Source organism: Trichomycterus rosablanca, chromosome 18 (assembly GCF_030014385.1).
Source record: "Trichomycterus rosablanca isolate fTriRos1 chromosome 18, fTriRos1.hap1, whole genome shotgun sequence".
Classification (NCBI taxonomy): Eukaryota; Metazoa; Chordata; class Actinopteri; order Siluriformes; family Trichomycteridae; genus Trichomycterus; species Trichomycterus rosablanca.
In genome coordinates this window covers 18,936,058-18,958,761 of record NC_086005.1, presented here as the reverse complement: position 1 = coordinate 18,958,761, position 22,704 = coordinate 18,936,058, and the positions used below count along the sequence as shown (strand labels likewise).

At 43.1% G+C, this 22,704-nt stretch overlaps 1 protein-coding gene across 3 annotated transcripts in view; it reads left to right on the top strand.

Moving 5' to 3' along the window:
* pi4kaa (phosphatidylinositol 4-kinase, catalytic, alpha a) overlaps positions 1-22,704 on the top strand; it is a 91,949-nt gene that overhangs the window by 49,667 nt on the left and 19,578 nt on the right. For 2 of the 3 annotated variants that reach the window (XR_010015219.1, XM_063013667.1), the window contains exons 26-40: positions 1,071-1,152; positions 2,314-2,397; positions 2,525-2,614; positions 2,736-2,855; positions 5,643-5,735; positions 5,842-5,998; positions 6,963-7,090; positions 7,251-7,409; positions 11,731-11,882; positions 12,002-12,109; positions 12,276-12,496; positions 14,492-14,653; positions 15,641-15,720; positions 18,051-18,250; positions 19,477-19,567. Coding sequence is in view for 2 of the 3 variants with exons in the window: in XM_063013667.1 (XP_062869737.1) it covers positions 1,071-1,152; positions 2,314-2,397; positions 2,525-2,614; positions 2,736-2,855; positions 5,643-5,735; positions 5,842-5,998; positions 6,963-7,090; positions 7,251-7,409; positions 11,731-11,882; positions 12,002-12,109; positions 12,276-12,496; positions 14,492-14,653; positions 15,641-15,720; positions 18,051-18,250; positions 19,477-19,567 (1,927 nt within the window). In the remaining variant the exon portion in view is untranslated. The remainder of the gene's footprint in view (positions 1-1,070; positions 1,153-2,313; positions 2,398-2,524; positions 2,615-2,735; positions 2,856-5,642; positions 5,736-5,841; positions 5,999-6,962; positions 7,091-7,250; positions 7,410-11,730; positions 11,883-12,001; positions 12,110-12,275; positions 12,497-14,491; positions 14,654-15,640; positions 15,721-18,050; positions 18,251-19,476; positions 19,568-22,704) is intronic. The other variant, XM_063013669.1, reaches the window with a different exon arrangement.

Here is a 22,704-nt window from a genome sequence, read left to right as displayed (position 1 = left end):
AACTGAGCGATCGGGTAAGACGAGCCTTGGCCAGGGAGGTGAGCAGAAACCCGAGGGTCACTCCGTCAGAGCTCCAGCGTATCTTTGTGGAAATGGGAGAACCTATCAGAAGATCAACCATCCAGGCGGCACTCCACAAATCACGCCTTTATGGTAGAGTGGCCAGATGGCACATGACAGCCCGCTGGAGTTTGCCAAAAGGCACCTAGAGGGCTCTCAAACCATGAGAAGCAAGATTCTCTGGTCTGATGAAACCACAATTGAACTTTTTGGCCTGAATACCAATACCGGGGCGACTAGTCCTGATAGAGGGAAAGATGAATGCAGCTAAGCACACCGAGATCCTTGAAGAAAACCTGCTACAGAGCGCTCTGGACCTCAGACTGAGGCGGTTTACTTTCCAACATGACAATGACCCGAAGCACACAGCCAAGAGAACAAAGAAGTGGCTTCTGAGAAAGTCTGTGAATGTTCTTGAGTGACCCAGCCAGAGCCCAGACCTGAATCCAATCAAACATCTGTGGACGGAGCTTAAAATGGCTGTGTACCGACGCTCCCCATCCAATTTGATGGAGCTTGCAAGGATATGCCAAGAGGAATGGGCAAAAATGTCCAGAAATAAGTGTGCCAAGCTTGTAGCTGCTTTACCAAGATGTTTTGAAGCTGTAATTTCTGCCAAAGGTGCATCAACCCAGTATTAGGCTAAGGGTGTGTACAGATATGTAACCCCTAAATAAACCATTTTTCTCAGTAAAATAAAATTGTATATTTTCTAAACCCTGTTTTCACTTTGTAATTATTGGTGATTGTGTGTAAATGTTTGAGGCAAAAAATGAACTCAATCTATTATAGAATGAGTCTGTAATGTAATAAAACCTGAAGAAGCTGAAAGGGGTGTGCAGACTTTTCGGCTTGACTGTATCTTGACTGCTGTTGCTTCAGAGCAGTTTATTATAAGCAGTTGATCCAATTACTAGTTTGTAAATGTTCAGTAGTGTTGAAGCAATTCACTTACAAATGTATGCATCAATACCAATATTGATATATATTTTTTTCCTTATAATTATTAGCTTCCCTCACTTGTTGTGGAGTGGCCGTGTGTTGAAGACCATGCTGGACATTTTGCAGACCCTGTCTCTCTCCCTCAGCGCTGTGAGTAAAACATCAGCAGCCATCAGAGTACCTTTTCTCTTCACCCAGTAGTTTGGGTTTGCTTAAAGTCAGTACTAAGATCTTTATTAATTTTAAGTGGCTGGTTAAACATGACTTCAGGCTTCTTTTGTGTATCAACATATACACTGATCAGCCATAACATTAAAACCACCTTCTTGTTTTTCTTCACTCACTGTCCATTTTATCAGCTCCACTTACCATTTTGAAGCACTTTGTAGTTCTACAATTACTGACTGTAGTCCATCTGTTTCTTTGCATGCTTGGTTAGCCCCCTTTCATGCTGTTCTTTAATGGTCAGGACTCTCCCAGGACCACTACAGAGCAGATATTATTCGAGTGGTGGATCATTCTCAGCACTGCAGTGACTCTGACATGGTGGTGGTGTGTTAGTGTGTGTTGTGCTGGTGTGAGTGGATCAGACACAGCTGCGCTGCTGGAGTTTTTAAATATCGTGTCCACTCTATTAGACACTCCTACCTAGTTGGTCCACCTCGTAGATGTAAAGTCAGAGACGATTGCTCATCTATTGCTGTTGTTTGAGTTGATCCTCTATACCTTCATCAGTTGTCACAGGACGCTGCCTACAGGGCGCTGTTGGCTGGATATTTTTGCTTGGTGGACTATTCTCAGTCCAGCAGTGACAGTGAGGTGTTTAAAAACTCCAGCAGCACTGCTGTTTCTGATCCACTCAAACCAGCACAACACACACTAACACACCACCACCATGTCAGTGTCACTACAGTGCTGAGAATCATCCACCACCTAAATAATACCTACTCTGTGGGGGTCCTGACCATTAAAGAACAGCATGAAAGAGGGCTAACAAAGCATGCAGAGAAACAGATGGACTACAGTCAGTAATTGTAGAACTAAAAAGTGTTTTTATATGGTAAGTGAGGCGGAAAAAATGGACAGTGAGTGTAGAAACAAGGAGGTGGTTTTAATGTTATGGCTGATCGGTGTTATTGCTGTTCTTGATATATTGTCAGTATCTATTACATAGAATTTTAATTTGGAATTTCATCTATCTATCTATCTATCTATCTATCTATCTATCTATCTATCTATCTATCTATCTATCTATCTATCTATCTATCTATCTATCTATCTATCTATCTATCTATCTCTTTTGTTTCGCAGGACATTCACAAAGATCAGCCATATTATAACATCCCAGATACTCCCTATTTTGTCACTGTTCCTGATACTCACGAAGCCAGAGAGGTTAGTATCGGAGATTGCAGTTGACAAAATTTGTCAGTAAAAGTAAACTGTTTGCTTATAGTCATCTTTCTTTAATATTATCATGTTATTAAACTAGTCAAGAACCTGCTAATGTGTCCCTGTACAGAGCATTGTAAAAGACTTTGCTGCCCGCTGTGGTGAGATCATGAAGGAGGCTATGAAATGGGCGCCATCAGTCACCAAATCCCATCTACAGGTGAGCCGGGATTAAAAATCAAGACTGTCGTCAAGTAGGATTTTACTTTGCCTACAGGATCCTAAGTGGTGTGTAGAGCTGTGTGTTGTGCACGCTTCTAATACATGTGTGCCCACTACAGGAGTACCTGAACAAGCACCAGAACTGGATATCGGGTCTGTCTCAGCACACAGGCCTCGCTATGGCAACGGAGAGCATCCTGCATTTCGCTGGCTTCAACAGACCGAGCATGGCTCTGGGAGTAAGTGTTTAGTCCTTCTCAGCAGAGCAAATGCTAACACAATCAAATCAAAACGGTTGTATGAAGTGTACACAGTACATGCAGTCCAACATTGCATGATTCCCCCTCCTAATTTTCAGACAAAGTTTATATAAAACAAAGACAAAAATGATTGTTTTCTTTTGCATTTACAACACCAAATCAGAATAAAAATAACACAGAGTTTATTACATTTACTTTGACTTTTATTTGATTGCAGACAGGATGAACCTGAGATATTTCATGTTTTGTCTGCTCAACTTCATTTCATTTATTAATAAACATCCATTCCTGCATTTCAGGCCTGAAACACATTCCAAAAAAAGTTGGGACAGTAAAGCATTTACCACTTTGTATGTTGCCATTCATTTTCACCACACGTTTTGGCACCGAGGATACCAAGTGATTTAGTGTTTCAGCTTTTATTTTGTCCCATTCTTCCTGCAAACACGTCTTAAGATGTGCAACAGTACGGGATCATTGTTGCATTTTTCGTTTCAAAATATCCACACATTCTCTATTGGGGACAGGTCAGGACTGCAGGCAGGTCAGTCCAGTACTCGTACCCTCTTTCTCCGCAGCCATGCCTTTGTAATGTGTGCAGCATGTGGTTTTGCATTGTCTTGTTGAAAAATGCATGGACGTCCCTGGAAAAGATGACGTCTTGAAGGCAGCATATGTTGCTCTAAGATCTCAATGTACTTTTCTGCATTAATGCTGCCATCACAGAAGTGTAAATGAGCTTTGCCAAGGGCACTGACACAGCCCCATACCATGACAGACCCTGGCTTTTGGACTTGTTGCTGATAACAGTCTGGATGGTCCTTATGGTCTTTGGTCCGTAGCACACAGCGTCCATTTTTTCCAAAAAAGACCTGAAATGCTAATTCGTCTGACCACAGTACATGTTTCCACTGTGTGATGGTCCATCCTAGATGCCTCAGAGCCCAGAGAAGTCAACACCGCTTCTGGACATAACATGGTTAACATAAGGCTTCTTTTTTGCACAGTAAAGTTTTAAGTGGCATTTGTGCATGTAACTCTGTATTGTAGAGCTTGATGGTGGTTATATCAGCTATTGTTGAGTGGCGGTTCTTGATTCAGTTCTTTCCGGGGGATCGAAGATCACGGGTGTTTAGCTTAATTAATTAGACACCTTATCTAAAATGACTTACAGTTGCTAATTTCAAGCAGTTGAGGGTTAAGGGCCTTGTCCAGAAGTCATCAGGGGCCAGCGACCAGTGATTTAACTACCAATGCCTGAATATAAATGACATTTATAGGTTTAGCAGATGCTGTTATCCAAAGTGACCTACAATTATGATACTGTGCAAGCAGTTGAGGGTTAAAAGGCCCAACATTGGCAGTGGTGGTACTTAAACCAGCAATCTTCTGATCACTAGTCCAGTACCTTAAACACTAAGCTACCACTTCCCTAATTAAACTAAAACTAGCTTTAATATTTATTTCCTTAATAAAAGGAAGCTGGATTTTATGTCATTATGGACCTTACTTTGTGCACAGGGTCACAGTTATGGTTTAGGAGTCTTTAATCAAATACTACTGAAAAACATTATCCTCTAGGGTCCTGTTGAGTCTTTCTCTCAAGTGTTTTCTTCTTGCCACTTTTACCCTTGGTTACTCTTAGACCGTGTCCATTAGGGCTGGCAGCGATCCGATACTCTGTATCGGTATCAACCTGATATTGGCCCAAATCACTGGATCGGATATCGGAAGGAAAAAACATGTAATCCGATCCAATACTGTTGCTTAATGTAAATAACACTTAATGTAAATAACACTTAATGTAAATAAGGCCATTGTTTGTGTGTAAAACAAATAACACATGATGATACGTTCCAACAGAGTGCCGTTTATTTGCCAGCTCACTTGGCAACTGCCGTAACAAGGTGCATCATGTGCCACTGATCTACAACTCATCTGCAACAGCCATTCAGAAATTAAAACACACTGATCTACTTAAACTTTTAGCATTTAAAAAAATAATCTACTACTGCCTCATAAAAACACTGTTTAAACACTATTAATGATAAATTGCTCACCTGAGATAAAGAAAACCTATCTTGTCCCGGCTTGGAGATATCTCACATCCTCAACTCTTAATCCATTAGTGTTATGAAATAAAACAAACTACACCGTTTCCCGTTTAGCCACAGATGCCCTCTTCAAAGTCCAGCAGGGTTTAATAATCTAAGAACTTAACAGAACTTTAACGGAAAACTCTGCGTCAATTCTAATTGGTCCATCGCATTTGATTGCTTGAAAGTAAGTGAAACCAAAAATGCTGCTACATGTTTTATGTGTAAAAGTTACAATAAAACCAGCAGTTTTGCATAAGAGTGATGTTGTAGGTTCTGTATTTATTCCTTTAGAATATTTGTTTCACAGTCTGAGCATTGTTATTTAGGTAGCTAGTAACCATGGTGCATTGAGACGTGTATTATTACTGCGTAGTTGTTTGAGAGGAGAAATTACGTTATCAGATTGGTATCGGTATTGGCAGATACTCAGTTTGCGGTATAGGTATCGGACATAAAAGTGGTATCGAGCCAGCCCTAGTGTCCATTGTAAAAGGTGTTATACAAATACATTTCACTTGACGTGACTCAAAAGTAAAATACACCCAGTGTTAGTGTATCAGCTAATCTCTGCCATCTCCCTGTTTCTCAGACATCAAGCAAACATTAATTATTGAAATTGAGGAACAGTAGGCATGAATGTCTGATAATATTTCTGCTTCCTTTCCAGACCACTCAGCTCACAGAACGCCCGGCGTGTGTTAAGAAAGATTACTCCAACTTTATGGCCTCACTGAACCTGAGGAATCGATATGCTGGAGAGGTGTGTATAATCTCAATCTCAATCAGTTGGCTCCAGTATTATTGGATGATTGCTTACTAGTGATACAGAAATCTGCAGTTACAGTCTTTGTATGGTTACCGTTTAGGTAGCAGGAATGATCAACTTTTCGGAGGCCACGCACAGCACCTCTGACCTGAATAAGTTAATGATCCAGCAGCTGAATGAGGCTTTGGAAGGGGGGCAACCACAAGCGTTTACAGAGGCCATGTTCAAACTGGCAGCACTTCTCATCAGTTCCAAAGGCATGACACACCAGCTTACATCCCATCTTATATATAATTACACTGATCAGCCATAACATTAAAACCACCTCCTTGTTTCTACACTCACTGTCCATTTTATCAGCTCCACATACCATATAGAAGCACTTTGTAGTTCTACAATTACTGACTGTAGTCCATCTGTTTCTCTGCATGCTTTGTTAGCCCCCTTTCATGCTGTTCTTCAATGGCCAGGACCCCCACAGGACCACTACAGAGTAGGCATTATTTGGGTGGTGGATCATTCTCAGCACTGCAGTGACACTGACATGGTGGTGGTGTGTTAGTGTGTGTTGTGCTGGTATGAGTGGATAAGACACAGCAGCGCTGTTGGAGTTTTTAAATACCTCACTGTCACTGCTGGACTGGGAATAGTCCACATACCAAAAATATCCAGCCAACAGCGCCCTGTGGGCAGCGTCCTGTGACCACTGATGGTCTAGAAGATGACCAACTCAAACAGCAGCAATAGATGAGCGATCGTCTCTGACTTCACCTCTACAAGGTGGACCTACTAGGTAGGAGTGTCTAATAGAGTGGACAGTGAGTGGACACGGTATTTAAAAACTCCAGCAGCGCTGCTGTGTCTGATCCACTCATACCAGCACAACACACACTAACACAACACCACCATGTCAGTGTCACTGCACTGCTGAGAATCATCCACCACCTAAATAATACCTGCTCTGTAGTGGTCCTGACCATTGAAGAACAGGGTGAAAGCAGGCTAAACAGGTATATAGAGAAACAGATGGACTACAGTCAGTAATTGTAGAACTACAAAGTGCTTCTGTATGGTAAGTGGAGCTGATAAAATGAACAGTGAGTGTAGAAACAAGATGGTTTTAATGTTATTGCTGATCGGTGTATATAATTATACAAGATCATGTTTTTTACCGTATGTTCATTTTGTATAATGGAATTAAGTATTGTTTGTTGGGTGCAGACTGTGACCCACAGCTTCTGCATCACCTGTGCTGGTCCCCACTAAAGATGTTTACTGAGAATGGCATGGAGACAGCTATAGCCTGCTGGGAATGGCTTCTGGCAGCTCGGACTGGAGTGGAGGTCCCGGTAAGAACTTTTTCCTTCTGTCAGAATTAATGAAGTGTTCCACCTTGTTAAACCATGTTAAGGCCCATTTATCAGGCAGTTTTAGCTCAACTGTTATGGTTCTGATATAGTATATCATTTATGATCTCTTGACGCTTGTAATTCTGTTCTCTGGCTGCAGTTCATGCGGGAGATGGCAGGCGCTTGGCAGATGACTGTGGAGTTAAAGATGGGGCTGTTTTCAGATTCTCAAGTAGAAGCTGATCCACTGGCTGCGTCTGAGGAGAGTCAACCAATGCCATGCCCACCTGACGTCATCCCCCACTACATCTGGATTGAGGTCAGTGGTGCCATCGTTAGTTCTAGATACAGTTGCAATAAGGAGTAGAGTAGGTCCTTGGCACCCCATTGCTGTTTTGTAATAGGCGAAAGGAATAGGGCGCTTTGTTTACCCTAAGGTGTGATCTGTGTCTGTAGAGGAAGATATATACAGTGTATCACAAAAGTGAGTACACCCCTCACATTTCTGCAGATATTTAAGTATATCTTTTCATGGGACAACACTGACAAAATGACACTTTGACACAATGAAAAGTAGTCTGTGTGCAGCTTATATAACAGTGTAAATTTATTCTTCCCTCAAAATAACTCAATATACAGCCATTAATGTCTAAACCACCGGCAACAAAAGTGAGTACACCCCTTAGTGAAAGTTCCTGAAGTGTCAATATTTTGTGTGGCCACCATTATTTCCCAGAACTGCCTTAACTCTCCTGGGCATGGAGTTTACCAGAGCTTCACAGGTTGCCACTGGAATGCTTTTCCACTCCTCCATGACGACATCACGGAGCTGGCGGATATTCGAGACTTTGCGCTCCTCCACCTTCCGCTTGAGGATGCCCCAAAGATGTTCTATTGGGTTTAGGTCTGGAGACATGCTTGGCCAGTCCATCACCTTTACCCTCAGCCTCTTCAATAAAGCAGTGGTCGTCTTAGAGGTGTGTTTGGGGTCATTATCATGCTGGAACACTGCCCTGCGACCCAGTTTCCGGAGGGAGGGGATCATGCTCTGCTTCAGTATTTCACAGTACATATTGGAGTTCATGTGTCTTTCAATGAAATGTAACTCCCCAACACCTGCTGCACTCATGCAGCCCCAGACCATGGCATTCCCACCACCATGCTTGACTGTAGGCATGACACACTTATCTTTGTACTCCTCACCTGATTGCCGCCACACATGCTTGAGACCATCTGAACCAAACAAATTAATCTTGGTCTCATCAGACCATAGGACATGGTTCCAGTAATCCATGTCCTTTGTTGACATGTCTTCAGCAAACTGTTTGCGGGCTTTCTTGTGTAGAGACTTCAGAAGAGGCTTCCTTCTGGGGTGACAGCCATGCAGACCAATTTGATGTAGTGTGCGGCGTATGGTCTGAGCACTGACAGGCTGACCCCCCACCTTTTCAATCTCTGCAGCAATGCTGACAGCACTCCTGCACCTATCTTTCAAAGACAGCAGTTGGATGTGACGCTGAGCACGTGCACTCAGCTTCTTTGGACGACCAACGCGAGGTCTGTTCTGAGTGGACCCTGCTCTTTTAAAACGCTGGATGATCTTGGCCACTGTGCTGCAGCTCAGTTTCAGGGTGTTGGCAATCTTCTTGTAGCCTTGGCCATCTTCATGTAGCGCAACAATTCGTCTTTTAAGATCCTCAGAGAGTTCTTTGCCATGAGGTGCCATGTTGGAACTTTCAGTGACCAGTATAAGAGAGTGTGAGAGCTGTACTACTAAATTGAACACACCTGCTCCCTATGCACACCTAAGACCTAGTAACACTAACAAATCACATGACATTTTGGAGGGAAAATGGCAAGCAGTGCTCAATTTGGACATTTCGGGGTGTAGTCTCTTAGGGGTGTACTCACTTTTGTTGCCGGTGGTTTAGACATTAATGGCTGTATATTGAGTTATTTTGAGGGAAGAATAAATTTACACTGTTATATAAGCTGCACACAGACTACTTTTCATTGTGTCAAAGTGTCATTTTGTCAGTGTTGTCCCATGAAAAGATATACTTAAATATCTGCAGAAATGTGAGGGGTGTACTCACTTTTGTGATACACTGTATATATATATATATATATATATATATATATAAATATATACTGATCAGCCATAACATTTAAACCACCTCCTTGTTTCTACACTCACTGTCCTTTTTATCAGCTCCACTTACCATATAGAAGCACTTTGTAGTTCTACAATTACTGACTGTAGTCCAGCTGTTTCTCTTCATACCTTTATAGCCTGCTTTCATCCTGTTCTTCAATGGTCAGGACCACCACAGAGCAGGTATTATTTGGGTGGTGGATCATTCTCAGCACTGCAGTGACACTGACATGGTGGTGGTGTGTTAGTGTGTGTTGTGCTGGTATGGGTGGATCAGACACAGCAATGCTGCTGGAGTTTTTAAATACCGTATCCACTCACTGTCCACTCTGTTAGACACGCCTACCTAGTTGGTCCACCTTGTAGATGTAAAGTCAGAGACGATTGCTCGTCTATAGCTGCCACTGGGCGCTGTTGGCTGGATACTTTTGGTTGGTGGACTATTCTCAGTCCAGCAGTGACAGCGAGATGTTTAAAAACTCCATCAGCGCTGCTGCGTCTTATCCACTCATACCAGCACAACACACACTAACACACCACTACTATGTCATTGTCACTGCAGTGCTGAGAATGACCCTGTGGTGGTCCTGACCATTGAAGAACAGGGTGAAGGCAAGCTAAAAAAAGTATGTAGATAAACAGATGGACTACAGTCAGTAATTGTAGAACTACAAAGTGCTTCTATATGGTAAGTGGAGCTGATAAAATGACAGTGAGTGTAGAACCAAGGAGGTGGTTTTAATGTTATGGCTGATCGGTATATACAGTGTATCACGAAAGTGAGTACACCCCTCACATTTCTGCAAATATTTCATTATATCTTTTCATGGGACAACACTATAGACATGAAACTTTGATATAACTAAGAGTAGTCAGTGTACAACTTGTATAGCAGTGTAGATTTACTGTCTTCTGAAAATAACTCAACACACAGCCATTAATGTCTAAATAGCTGGCAACATAAGTGAGTACACCCCACAGTGAACATGTCCAAATTGTGCCTAAAGTGTCAATATTTTGTGTGACCACCATTATTATCACTGCCTTAACCCTCCTGGGCATGGAATTCACCAGAGCTGCACAGGTTGCTACTGGAATCCTCTTCCACTCCTCCGTGATGACATCACGGAGCTGGTGGATGTTAGACACCTTAAACTCCTCCACCTTCCACTTGAGGATGCGCCACAGGTGCTCAATTGGGTTTAGTCCATCACCTTTACCTTCAGCTTCCTCAGCAAGGCAGTTGTCATCTTGGAGGTTGTGTTTGGGGTCGTTATCCTGTTGGAAAACTGCCATGAGGCCCAGTTTTCGAAGGGAGGGGATCATGCTCTGTTTCAGAATGTCACAGTACATGTTGGAATTCATGTTTCCCTCAATGAACTGCAGCTCCCCAGTGCCAGCAACACTCATGCAGCCCAAGACCATGATGCTACCACCACCATGCTTGACTGTAGGCAAGATACAGTTGTCTTGGTACTTCTCACCAGGGCGCCGCCACACATGCTGGACACCATCTGAGCCAAACAAGTTTATCTTGGTCTCGTCAGACCACAGGGCATTCCAGTAATCCATGTTCTTGGACTGCTTGTCTTCAGCAAACTGTTTGCGGGCTTTCTTGTGCGTCAGCTTCCTTCTGGGATGACGACCATGCAGACCGAGTTGATGCAGTATGCGGTGTATGGTCTGAGCACTGACAGGCTGACCTCCCACGTCTTCAACCTCTGCAGCAATGCTGGCAGCACTCATGTGTCTATTTTTTAAAGCCAACCTCTGGATATGACGCCGAACACGTGGACTCAACTTCTTTGGTCGACCCTGGCGAAGCCTGTTCCGAGTGGAACCTGTCCTGGAAAACCGCTGTATGACCTTGGCCACCATGCTGTAGCTCAGTTTCAGGGTGTTAGCAATCTTCTTATAGCCCAGGCCATCTTTGTGGAGAGCAACAATTCTATTTCTCACATCCTCAGAGAGTTCTTTGCCATGAGGTGCCATGTTGAATATCCAGTGGCCAGTATGAGAGAATTGTACCCAAAACACCAAATTTAACAGCCCTGCTCCCCATTTACACCTGGGACCTTGACACATGACACCAGGGAGGGACAACGACACATTTGGGCACAATTTGGACATGTTCACTGTGGGGTGTACTCACTTATGTTGCCAGCTATTTAGACATTAATGGCTGTGTGTTGAGTTATTTTCAGAAGACAGTAAATCTACACTGCTATACAAGCTGTACACTGACTACTCTAAGTTATATCCAAGTTTCATGTCTATAGTGTTGTTCCATGAAAAGATATAATGAAATATTTGCAGAAATGTGAGGGGTGTACTCACTTTTGTGATACACTGTATATATACAGTATATACAGTATGTGTGTGTACTTAATTTTTTTATGTTAGTATACTATATACTACTTTTATAGACTGATTATTTTGGTCATATATGTTTTTTGTTTAATTGAATGTTTTTTGGTTGTTTTAGTTCCTTGTCCAGCGCTTTGAGATCGCAAAGTACTGTAGTGCTGATCAGGTGGAGATTTTCAGCAGCTTGATGCAGAGGTCGCTCTCCCTCACCGTGGGCGGCTCAAAAAGCAACATGAACCGGCATGTAGCAGCCATCGGACCCCGCTTCAGGTTTACAGCTTGTTTTTGTCCATCTTCTACCTCTAGTTAATTCCATGCTTTGTTTTGTATTCCATGAACAAAAAATCTAGGGATAAATGAAGTGGAAATCCATTGTTATTTGTTTGCAGGTTGCTGACACTTGGCCTGTCTCTGCTTCATTCTGATGTAGTTAGCAATGCCACTATCCGCAATGTGCTCAGAGAAAAGATCTACTCCACTGCTTTTGATTACTTTAGGTATGTCTATATTCTTTCTTTCAAAAAGACTAACAAGGATTTAATCATCATATCTCAATACACTCTTTAAGCCTAGTGAATCTGATCATCTGGAAACTGAACTATCGTCTTTATGAATGTCTTTATTGGGAGCAGTTTTTACGCCCTGCTACTTTTCTGCTTTCAGTGTGGCGTCCAAGTTCCCCACTCAGGCGGACAAGCGTCTGCGGGAGGACATCAGCGTCATGATCAAGTTCTACGCGAGCATCCTCTCGGATAAGAAGTACCTAGCTGCTAACCAGCTCGTGCCACCTGGTGAGCCTGGAGCCAATCCTCCGCAAAGCTCCTTATCCGCCGGGATTTTCGGATCGCTAATTGTTTCCAGCACCTCTCCGATATCGATCTTAAGTAAGCCTGCCTTGCTCCGACTGTGCCAACACGCAGTGCGTTCCGGAGCATGCCAACGCAGTTCCAATTTGCCCGAGCGCAAATTTGAAGCCTGCTCTTAAAAATGCACGACTTGCTCACAGTGGCCGCCGATTCATCAATTTGTTTGGAATTGAGTTTTGGCTCCGCCCCCCACCTTCTCCCTCCTGCGCCACCCTTGCTAACCAACCCCAAATCAGAGAAAGTTCAGACAGCATGGAAAATGCAAATAATAATCATTGCAGACAGGATGAACCTAAGATATTTCATGTTATATCTGGTCAACTTCATTTCATTTGTTAATAAACAGCCATTCCTGCATTTCAGGCCTGCAACACATTCCAAAAAAACTTGGGACAGTAAAGCATTTACCACTTTGTAATGTTGCCATTCCTTTTCACCACACTTAAAAGACGTTTTGGCACCGAGGATACCAAGTGATTTAGTGTTTCAGCTTTTATTTTGCCTCATTCTTCCTGCAAACACGTCTTAAGATGTGCAACAGTTTTCTTTTCAAAATTGTCCACACATTCTCTATTGGGGACAGGTCAGGACTGCAGTCAGGCCAGTCCAGTACCCGTACCCTCTTCTTCCACAGTCATGCCTTTGTAATGTGTGCAGCATGTGGTTTTGCATTGCCTTGTTAAAAAATGCATGGACGTCCCTGGAAAAGATGACGTCTTGAAGGCAGCATATGTTGCTCTAAGATCTCAATGTACTTTTCTGCATTAATGCTGCCATCACAGAAGTGTAAATGACCTTTGCCAAGGGCACTGACACAGCCCCATACCATGACAGACCCTGGCTTTTGCACTTGTAGCTGATAAGAGTCTGGATGGTCCTTTTCGTCTTTGGTCCGGAGCACACGGTGTCCATTTTTTCCAAAAAAGACCTGGAATGCTGATTCATCTGACCACAATACACATTTCCACTGTGTGATGGTCCATCCTAGATGCCTCCGAGCCCAGATAAGTCGACGCCGCTTCTGGACATGGTTAACATAAGGCTTCATTTTTGCACAGTAAAGTTTTAAGTGGCATTTGTGCATGTAACTCTGTATTGTAGTGCTTGACAAAATATTTGCTTAAGTAATCCCTCACCCATGTGGTTATATCAGCTATTGTTGAGTGGCGGTTCTTGATGCAGTGCCATCTGAAGAATCGAAGATCGCGAGCGTTCAGCTTAAGCTTGCTTTTGGCCTTTATGCACTGAAATTCCTCCCAATTCCTTGAATTGTTTAATGATATTATGCACTGTAGAGGGAGAAATATGCAAATCCCTTCCAATCTTTCTTTGAGGTGCATTGTTTTTACACATTTCAATAATTTTCTCACAAATTTGTTGACAAACTGGAGATCCTCTGATCATCTTTACTCATCAAAGACTCCTGGATGCTGCTTTTGTACCAAACCATGATTACAATCACCTGTTGACATCACCTGTTTGGAATCACATTATTATTTCGTTTTTTCACCTCATTACTAGCCCTAAATTGCCCCCGTCCCAACTTTTTTTGCAGTAATGGATGTTTATTAACAAATGAAATGAAGTTGAGCAGATAAAACATGAAGTTTCTTGGGTTCAAACTGTCTGCAATCAAATAAGTCAAAGTAAATGTAAGGAACACTGCATTAACTGCACTAACTTTTTCTGATTTGGGGTTGTAGATGCATTCTTTCATCCACACATTAGCACGCTCATAAAAAATGCATGGCCATTTCAGTAGTAGAGAACTAATTTAGACATCACCTGCCCCCTTAAATACCCTCCATCTGTGTGTTGTGCTACTGACAAATTAAAATATCACTAAAAAGCTTGAAATGTATTATCTGTAGTGCAAACATTATAGAATTTTTGTACAAGTAAGAACAGGACCGAAGTAAAATGTGCTGGAAAAAGTATTGATACAAAAAATACAATAATAATTATAGCAAAATAGAGATGTACACTAAAGGGCATTTTGCTTGACTTTACCAGACAACCAGGATGCGTCGCTGAACAGCCTGTCTGTAATGACTGCAACTGACCCCAGGAACACCATGGACACCATGTCAGTGGGTACCAGGCAGCAGAGCACACAAGGCTGGATCAACACCTACCCACTGTCCAGTGGAATGTCCACCACTTCCAAGAAATCAGGTAAAATTGGGTAATTGCATTAGGTCCCACATTCCCAAGAAATGTAATGAGCTCTTGTCTGTTTAAGATGTCCAGAATGGTTAAGAGGAGCTTTGTGTTTCTGTCTGAACTACATCTTGGGGATGTCCATTTTATCAGCTCCACCTACCATATAGGAGCACTTTGTAGTTCTACAATTACTGACTGTTGTCCATTTGTTTCTCTGCATGCTTTGTTAGCCCCTTTTCATGCTGTACTTCAATGGTCAGGACTCTCCCAGGACCATTACAGAGCAGGTATTAATTGGGTGGTGGATCATTCTCAGCATTGCAGTGACACTGACATGATGGTGGTGTGTTAGTGTGTGTTGTGCTGGTATAAGTGGATAAGACACTGCAGCGCTGCTGGTGTTTTTAAACACCTCACTGTCCCTGCTGGACTGAGAATAGTCCACCAACCAAAAATATATCCAGCCAACAGCACCCCGTGGGCAGTGTCATGTGACCACTGATAAAAGTCTAGAAGATGACCAACTCAAACAGCAGCAATAGATGAGCGATCGTCTCTGACTTTACATCTACGAGGTGGACCTACTAGGTAGGAGTGTCTAACAGAGTGGACAGTGAGAGGACACGCTATTTAAAAACTCCAGCAGCGCTGCTGTGTCTTATCAATTCACACCACCATTATGTCAGTGTAACTGCATTGCTGAGAATGATCCACCACTTAAATAATACCTGCTCTGTAGTGGTCCTGTGGGGGTCCTAAGCATTAAAGAACAGCATGAAAGGGGGCAAACAAAGCATGCAGAGAAACAGATGGACTACAGTCAGTAATTGTAGAACTACAAAGTGCTCCTATATGGTAAGTGGAGCTAATAAAATGGACAGTGTAGAAACAAGGAGGTGGTTTTAATGTTATAGCTTAGCAGTTACCATCAAAGCAACCATTTGTAATTAGCATTACTTTACCTTCTCTTTTTCCTCTTTTCCTTTTTTTTTGGCACAGGAATGTCAAAGAAGAGCAACAGAGGCACTCAACTCCACAAGTACTACATGAAGCGCAGAACCCTCCTTTTAGCTTTACTGGTAGGTTTCTGAAATACTCGGTCAGTCCAATCAAAATCACTCCAAGAAGTGGTTCAGAGTGGCCTGGGTTACTATATTAATTACTCAAAAATTGTAATGTTAGCTTTACTTAAGTCAGAAAAGGCAAACATACTCTGCCTTAGTTAACAGACAGTAGTACTTGACACTTGGGTGGAGCAGCGGATATGTCTGTGTGGGGTTTGGCCATAGCCCCAGGATGGATTGGTGCCTTCTCTGGTGTGTATTCCTGTCTTGTGCATAGTGCTTCTAGAGAAAACGTTCCCACTGCGACCAAGACCAGGATAAAGTAGTGGGTGGTGCAGTGGTAAAACACACTAGTGCACCAGAGCTGACATTTCAAACTCACAAGCTGAATCTCAGCTCTGCTACTGGCACACGAGGCACCTACAGGGGTTGGACAAAATAACTGAAACACCTGGTTTTAGACCACAATAATTTATTAGTATGGTGTAGGGCCTCCTTTTGCGGCCAATACAGCGTCAATCCGTCTTGGAAATGACATATACAAGTCCTGCACAGTGGTCAGAGGGATTTTAAGCCATTCTTCTTGCAGGATAGTGGCCAGGTCACTACGTGATGCTGGTGGAGGAAAACGTTTCCTGACTCGCTTCTCCAAAACACCCCAAAGTGGCTCAATAATATTTAGATCTGGTGACTGTGCAGGCCATGGGAGATGTTCAACTTCACTTTCATGTTCATCAAACCAATCTTTCACCAGTCTTGCTGTGTGTATTGGTGCATTGTCATCCTGATACACGGCACCGCCATTGGATGCACATGGTCCTCCAGAATGGTTCGGTAGTCCTTGGCAGTGACGCGCCCATCTAGCACAAGTATTGGGCCAAGGGAATGCCATGATATGGCAGCCCAAACCATCACTGATCCACCCCCATGCTTCACTCTGGGCATGCAACAGTCTGGGTGGTACGCTTCTTTGGGGCTTCTCCACACCGTAACTCTCCCGGATGTGGGGAAAACAGTAAAGGTGGACTCATCAGAGAACAATACATGTTTCACATTGTCCACAGCCCAAGATTTGCGCTCCTTGCACCATTGAAACCGACGTTTGGCATTGGCACGAGTGACCAAAGGTTTGGCTATAGCAGCCCGGCCGTGTATATTGACCCTGTGGAGCTCCCGACGGACAGTTCTGGTGGAAACAGGAGAGTTGAGGTGCACATTTAATTCTGCCGTGATTTGGGCAGCCGTGGTTTTATGTTTTTTGGATACAATCCGGGTTAGCACCCGAACATCCCTTTCAGACAGCTTCCTCTTGCGTCCACAGTTAATCCTGTTGGATGTGGTTTGTCCTTCTTGGTGGTATGCTGACATTACCCTGGATACCGTGGCTCTTGATACATCACAAAGACTTGCTGTCTTGGTCACAGATGCGCCAGCAAGACGTGCACCAACAATTTGTCCTCTTTTGAACTCTGGTATGTCACCCATAATGTTGTGTGCATTGCAATATTTTGAGCAAAGCTGTGCTCTTACCCTGCTAATTGAACCTTCACACTCTGCTCTTACTGGTGCAATGTGCAATTAATGAAGATTGGCCACCAGACTGGTCCAATTTAGCCATGAAACCTCCCACACTAAAATGACAGGTGTTTCAGTTATTTTGTCCAACCCCTGTATATAGACCATTGGCTCGTTCACATGTGGGAATGCTGGAGGGGATTCCTTATAAGTGCTGCAGTTATGACCTCTGCTGGGTGTCGATGGCTGATCACAGAGACGGGGTACAATCGAGATTAGTATGTGACTCTTGGTGCATGATATGAATCCCCATATGAACCTATGTCACATAGTTTTGTCTGTAGCGTGCCATAACGTGACACCTCAAATAACCAGGTTAGGTCTTGGAAGTATCACCAGCTGAAGCGCTTGACTGCTGCACCATACAAGCTGTATAATCCAATGTTTTGAACACGGTGGCTCAGTGGGTAGCACTGTCGCCTCACAGCAAGGAGGTCCTGGGTACGATCACCAGGTGGGGCTGGAGTTTGCATGTTCTCCCCGTGTCTGCGTGGGTTTACTCCGAGAGCTCTGGTTTCCTCCCACAGTCCAAAGACATGCAGTCAGGTTAACTGGAGATACAAAATTGTCCATGACTGTGTTTGACATTAAACTTGTGAACTAATGAACCTGTAATGAGTAACTACCGTTTCTGTGATGAATGTAATCAAAGTGTGTAACATGATGTTAAAATCCTATTAAAATAAAATTAATAAATCAATTTATTGTTAACCCTGCTAGCAAGTTTCAGCAAACCAAGCCTTTAATTCTCTCCATCTTTTTCAATCCAGGCAAGTGAAATTGAGCGGCTGACCACCTGGTACAACCCACTGTCTGTCCAGGAGCTGTCCATCTCTACTGAGCAATCAGTAGAGACCAGCATAAACAACTGGAGATCCAAGTACATCAGTCTGACTGAAAAGCAGTGGAAGGACAATGTCAACCTGGCCTGGAGCATTTCTCCCTATTTTGCATTGCAGTTACCAGCCAGGTATATAATGCACATGCGGTCATGCAGTCAGTATGCACATACACATGCATTTCATTTGTGAATTTACCTCCATTCCTGCATTTCAGGCCTGCAACACATTCCAAAAAAGTTGGGACGGGGGCAATTTAGGGCTAGTAATGAGGTTAAAAAAACTAAATAATGATGTGATTTCAAACAGGTGATGTCAACAGGTGATTGTAATCATGGTTTCGTACAAAAGCAGCATCCAGGAAAGGCTTTGATGAGTAAAGATGGCCCGAGGATCTCCTGTTTGTCAACAAATGCGTGAAAAAATTATGAAATGTTTAAAAACAATGTACCTCAAAGAAAGATTGGAAGGGATTTGCATATTTCTCCCTCTACGGTGCATAATATCATTAAACGTTTTAAGGAATTTCAGTGCGTGAAGGCCAAGGGCTTAAGCTGAATGCCCATAATCTTCAGAGATTACTTTGACAAACCTTTGTCAAGCACTACAATACAGAGTTACATGCACAAATGCCACTTAAAAATGTACTGAATTTTTTGATTTTACTGAAAAGCGGCATCGACTTCTCTGGGCTCGGAGGCATCTAGGATGGACCATCACACAGTGGAAACGTGTATTGTGGTCAGATGAATCAGCATTCCAGGTCTTTTTTGGAAAAAATGGACGCCGTGTGTGACCAAAGGCCAGAAGGACCATCCAGACTGTTATCCGGACATAGAAAAGTACATTGAGATCTTAGAGCATTTTTCAACAAGAAAATGCAAAACCACATGCTGCACACATTACAAAGGCATGGCTGCGGAAGAAGAAGGTACGGGTACTGCACTGGCCTGCCTGCAGTCCTGACCTGTCCCCAATAGAGAATGTGTGGAGAATTTTGAAACAAAAAATGTGACAACGACGACCCCGTACTGTTGCACATCTTAAGACGTGTTTTCAGGAAGAATGGGACAAAATAAAAGCTGAAACACTAAATTGTTTGGTATCCTCGGTGCCAAAACGTCTTTTAAGTGTGGTGATGAGGAATGGCAACATTACAAAGTTTTTTCTTAGGCACTGTATATGGCACAAGTATGTAAATACATCTCTAATAGCTTCTTGGATCTCCTAGTTGGTATTTTTTCCATGCTCCAAAATAGTTTGGACGAAAAGACATTGTATTTAACTGAAATAATATGACAGGAACAAGCTGGTTTTGTGTCATCATGTTTTGTTAACATTTTATCTTGATTTTCAGGTTTAAAAACACAGATGCCATTGTGGCCGAAGTGACCAGGCTGGTTCGGCTAGACCCAGGTGCAGTCAGTGACGTTCCAGAGGCAGTCAAGGTGAGATCCATTCAAAGGCAAATAGACAAAGCTTTGTGTAAACAAGCATAAAATGACCAGTGCAAATACTCAAAAGCTGGATGTAATGCTAAATGCACACTGAAGTATTTAAGCTTGATTTTCCAGCTGCCACCAAATGTTATGGAGGTGTTCAAGCCTCCATTTGATCAGCAAATAAACTCAGCTCCAATAATCAATGAGAGAGTTTGTTTGTTTGTTTATTAGAATTTTTGGGCAGCACGGTGGCTAAGTGGGTAGCACTGTCGCCTCAAAGCAAGTAGGTCCTGGGTTTGATCCCCAGGTGGGGCGGTCCGGGTCCTTTCTGTGTGGAGTTTGCATGTTCTCCCCGTGTCTGTATGGGTTTTTTCCGGGTGCGCCGGTTTCCTCCCACAGTCCAAAGACATGCAAGTGAGGTGAATTGGAGATACAAAATTGTCCATGACTGTGTTCGATATAACCTTGTGTGAACTGATAAATCTTGTGTAATGAGTAACTACTGTTTCTGTCATGAATGTAGCCAAAGTGTAAAACATGACGTTAAAATCCAAATAAACAAGCAAACATATTTGGATTTTTAACGTCATGTTTTACACCCTTTGGTTACATCCATGACAGGAACGGTACACAGTCATGGACAATTTAGTGTCTCCAATTCACCTCACTTGCATGTCTTTGGACTGTGGGAGGAAACCGGAGCACCCGGCATAAACCCACGCAGACACGGGGAGAACATGCAAACTCCACACAGAAAGGACCTGGACCGCCCCACCTGGGGATCAAATCCAGGACCTTCTTGCTGTGTGGCGACAGTGCTACCCACTTAGCCACTGTGCCGCCCAACGAGAGACTGAAATGATCTAAGAACTGACACAATAACTGGTGGCTTCAGTCATTTGGCATGAAACATTTGGGTATAGTATCCTAATTTCCACTGACGTCCTGAACCTTTTTATAATATCCTTTGGTGACAACTAGTGAGGTTATTAAGCTTGAGTACAAAAGATTAAGACCTTACCAGTTACCAGTTACCAGTTAAACTGCTAATTGTGGAACCTTTCCGAAGTGTTACTTGTATGATCTTGTCTGATTACCTTGTATATACAGTGTATCACAAAAGTGAGTACACCCCTCACATTTCTGCAGATATTTAAGTATATCTTTTCATGGGACAACACTGACAAAATGACACTTTGACACAATGAAAAGTAGTCTGTGTGCAGCTTATATAACAGTGTAAATTTATTCTTCCCTCAAAATAACTCAATATACAGCCATTAATGTCTAAACCACCGGCAACAAAAGTGAGTACACCCCTAAGAGACTACACCCCTAAATGTCCAAATTGAGCACTGCTTGTCATTTTCCCTCCAAAATGTCATGTGATTTGTTAGTGTTACTAGGTCTCAGGTGTGCATAGGGAGCAGGTGTGTTCAATTTAGTAGTACAGCTCTCACACTCTCTCATACTGGTCACTGAAAGTTCCAACATGGCACCTCATGGCAAAGAACTCTCTGAGGATCTTAAAAGACGAATTGTTGCGCTACATGAAGATGGCCAAGGCTACAAGAAGATGCCAACACCCTGAAACTGAGCTGCAGCACAGTGGCCAAGATCATCCAGCGTTTTAAAAGAGCAGGGTCCACTCAGAACAGACCTCGCGTTTGTCGTCCAAAGAAGCTGAGTGCACGTGCTCAGCGTCACATCCAACTGCTGTCTTTGAAAGATAGGCGCAGGAGTGCTGTCAGCATTGCTGCAGAGATTGAAAAGGTGGGGGGTCAGCCTGTCAGTGCTCAGACCATACGCCGCACACTACATCAAATTGGTCTGCATGGCTGTCACCCCAGAAGGAAGCCTCTTCTGAAGTCTCTACACAAGAAAGCCCACAAACAGTTTGCTGAAGACATGTCAACAAAGGACATGGATTACTGGAACCATGTCCTATGGTCTGATGAGACCAAGATTAATTTGTTTGGTTCAGATGGTCTCAAGCATGTGTGGCGGCAATCAGGTGAGGAGTACAAAGATAAGTGTGTCATGCCTACAGTCAAGCATGGTGGTGGGAATGCCATGGTCTGGGGCTGCATGAGTGCAGCAGGTGTTGGGGAGTTACATTTCATTGAGGGACACACGATCTCCGATATGTACTGTGAAATACTGAAGCAGAGCATGATCCCCTCCCTCCGGAAACTGGGTCACAGGGCAGTGTTCCAGCATGATAATGACCCCAAACACACCTCTAAGACGACCACTGCTTTATTGAAGAGGCTGAGGGTAAAGGTGATGGACTGGCCAAGCATGTCTCCAGACCTAAACCCAATAGAACATTTTTGGGGCATCCTCAAGCGGAAGGTGGAGGAGCGCAAAGTCTCGAATATCCGCCAGCTCCGTGATGTCGTCATGGAGGAGTGGAAAAGCATTCCAGTGGCAACCTGTGAAGCTCTGGTAAACTCCATGCCCAGGAGAGTTAAGGCAGTTCTAAGAAATAATGGTGGCCACACAAAATATTGACACTTCAGGAACTTTCACTAAGGGGTGTACTCACTTTTGTTGCCGGTGGTTTAGACATTAATGGCTGTATATTGAGTTATTTTGAGGGAAGAATAAATTTACACTGTTATATAAGCTGCACACAGACTACTTTTCATTGTGTCAAAGTGTCATTTTGTCAGTGTTGTCCCATGAAAAGATATACTTAAATATCTGCAGAAATGTGAGGGGTGTACTCACTTTTGTGATACACTGTACCTTGCAGTAAAAGCAGCAAATATACACTGATCAGCCATAACATTAAAACCACCTCCTTGTTTCTACACTCACTGTCCATTTTATCAGCTCCACTTACCATATAGAAGCACTTTGTAGTTCTACAATTACTGACTGTAGTCCATCTGTTTCTCTACATATCTTTTTAGCCTTCTTTCACCCTGTTTTTCAATGGTCAGGACCCCCACCTCAGCACTGCAGTGACAATGACATGGTGGTGGTGTGTTACAGAAGCGCTGCTGGAGTTTTTAAATACCGTGTCCACTCACTGTCTATCACTCTATCAGACACTCCTAACCAGTTGGTCCACCTTGTAGATGTAAAGTCAGAGACGATTGCTCGTCTATTGCTGCTGTTTGAGTTGGTCATCTTTG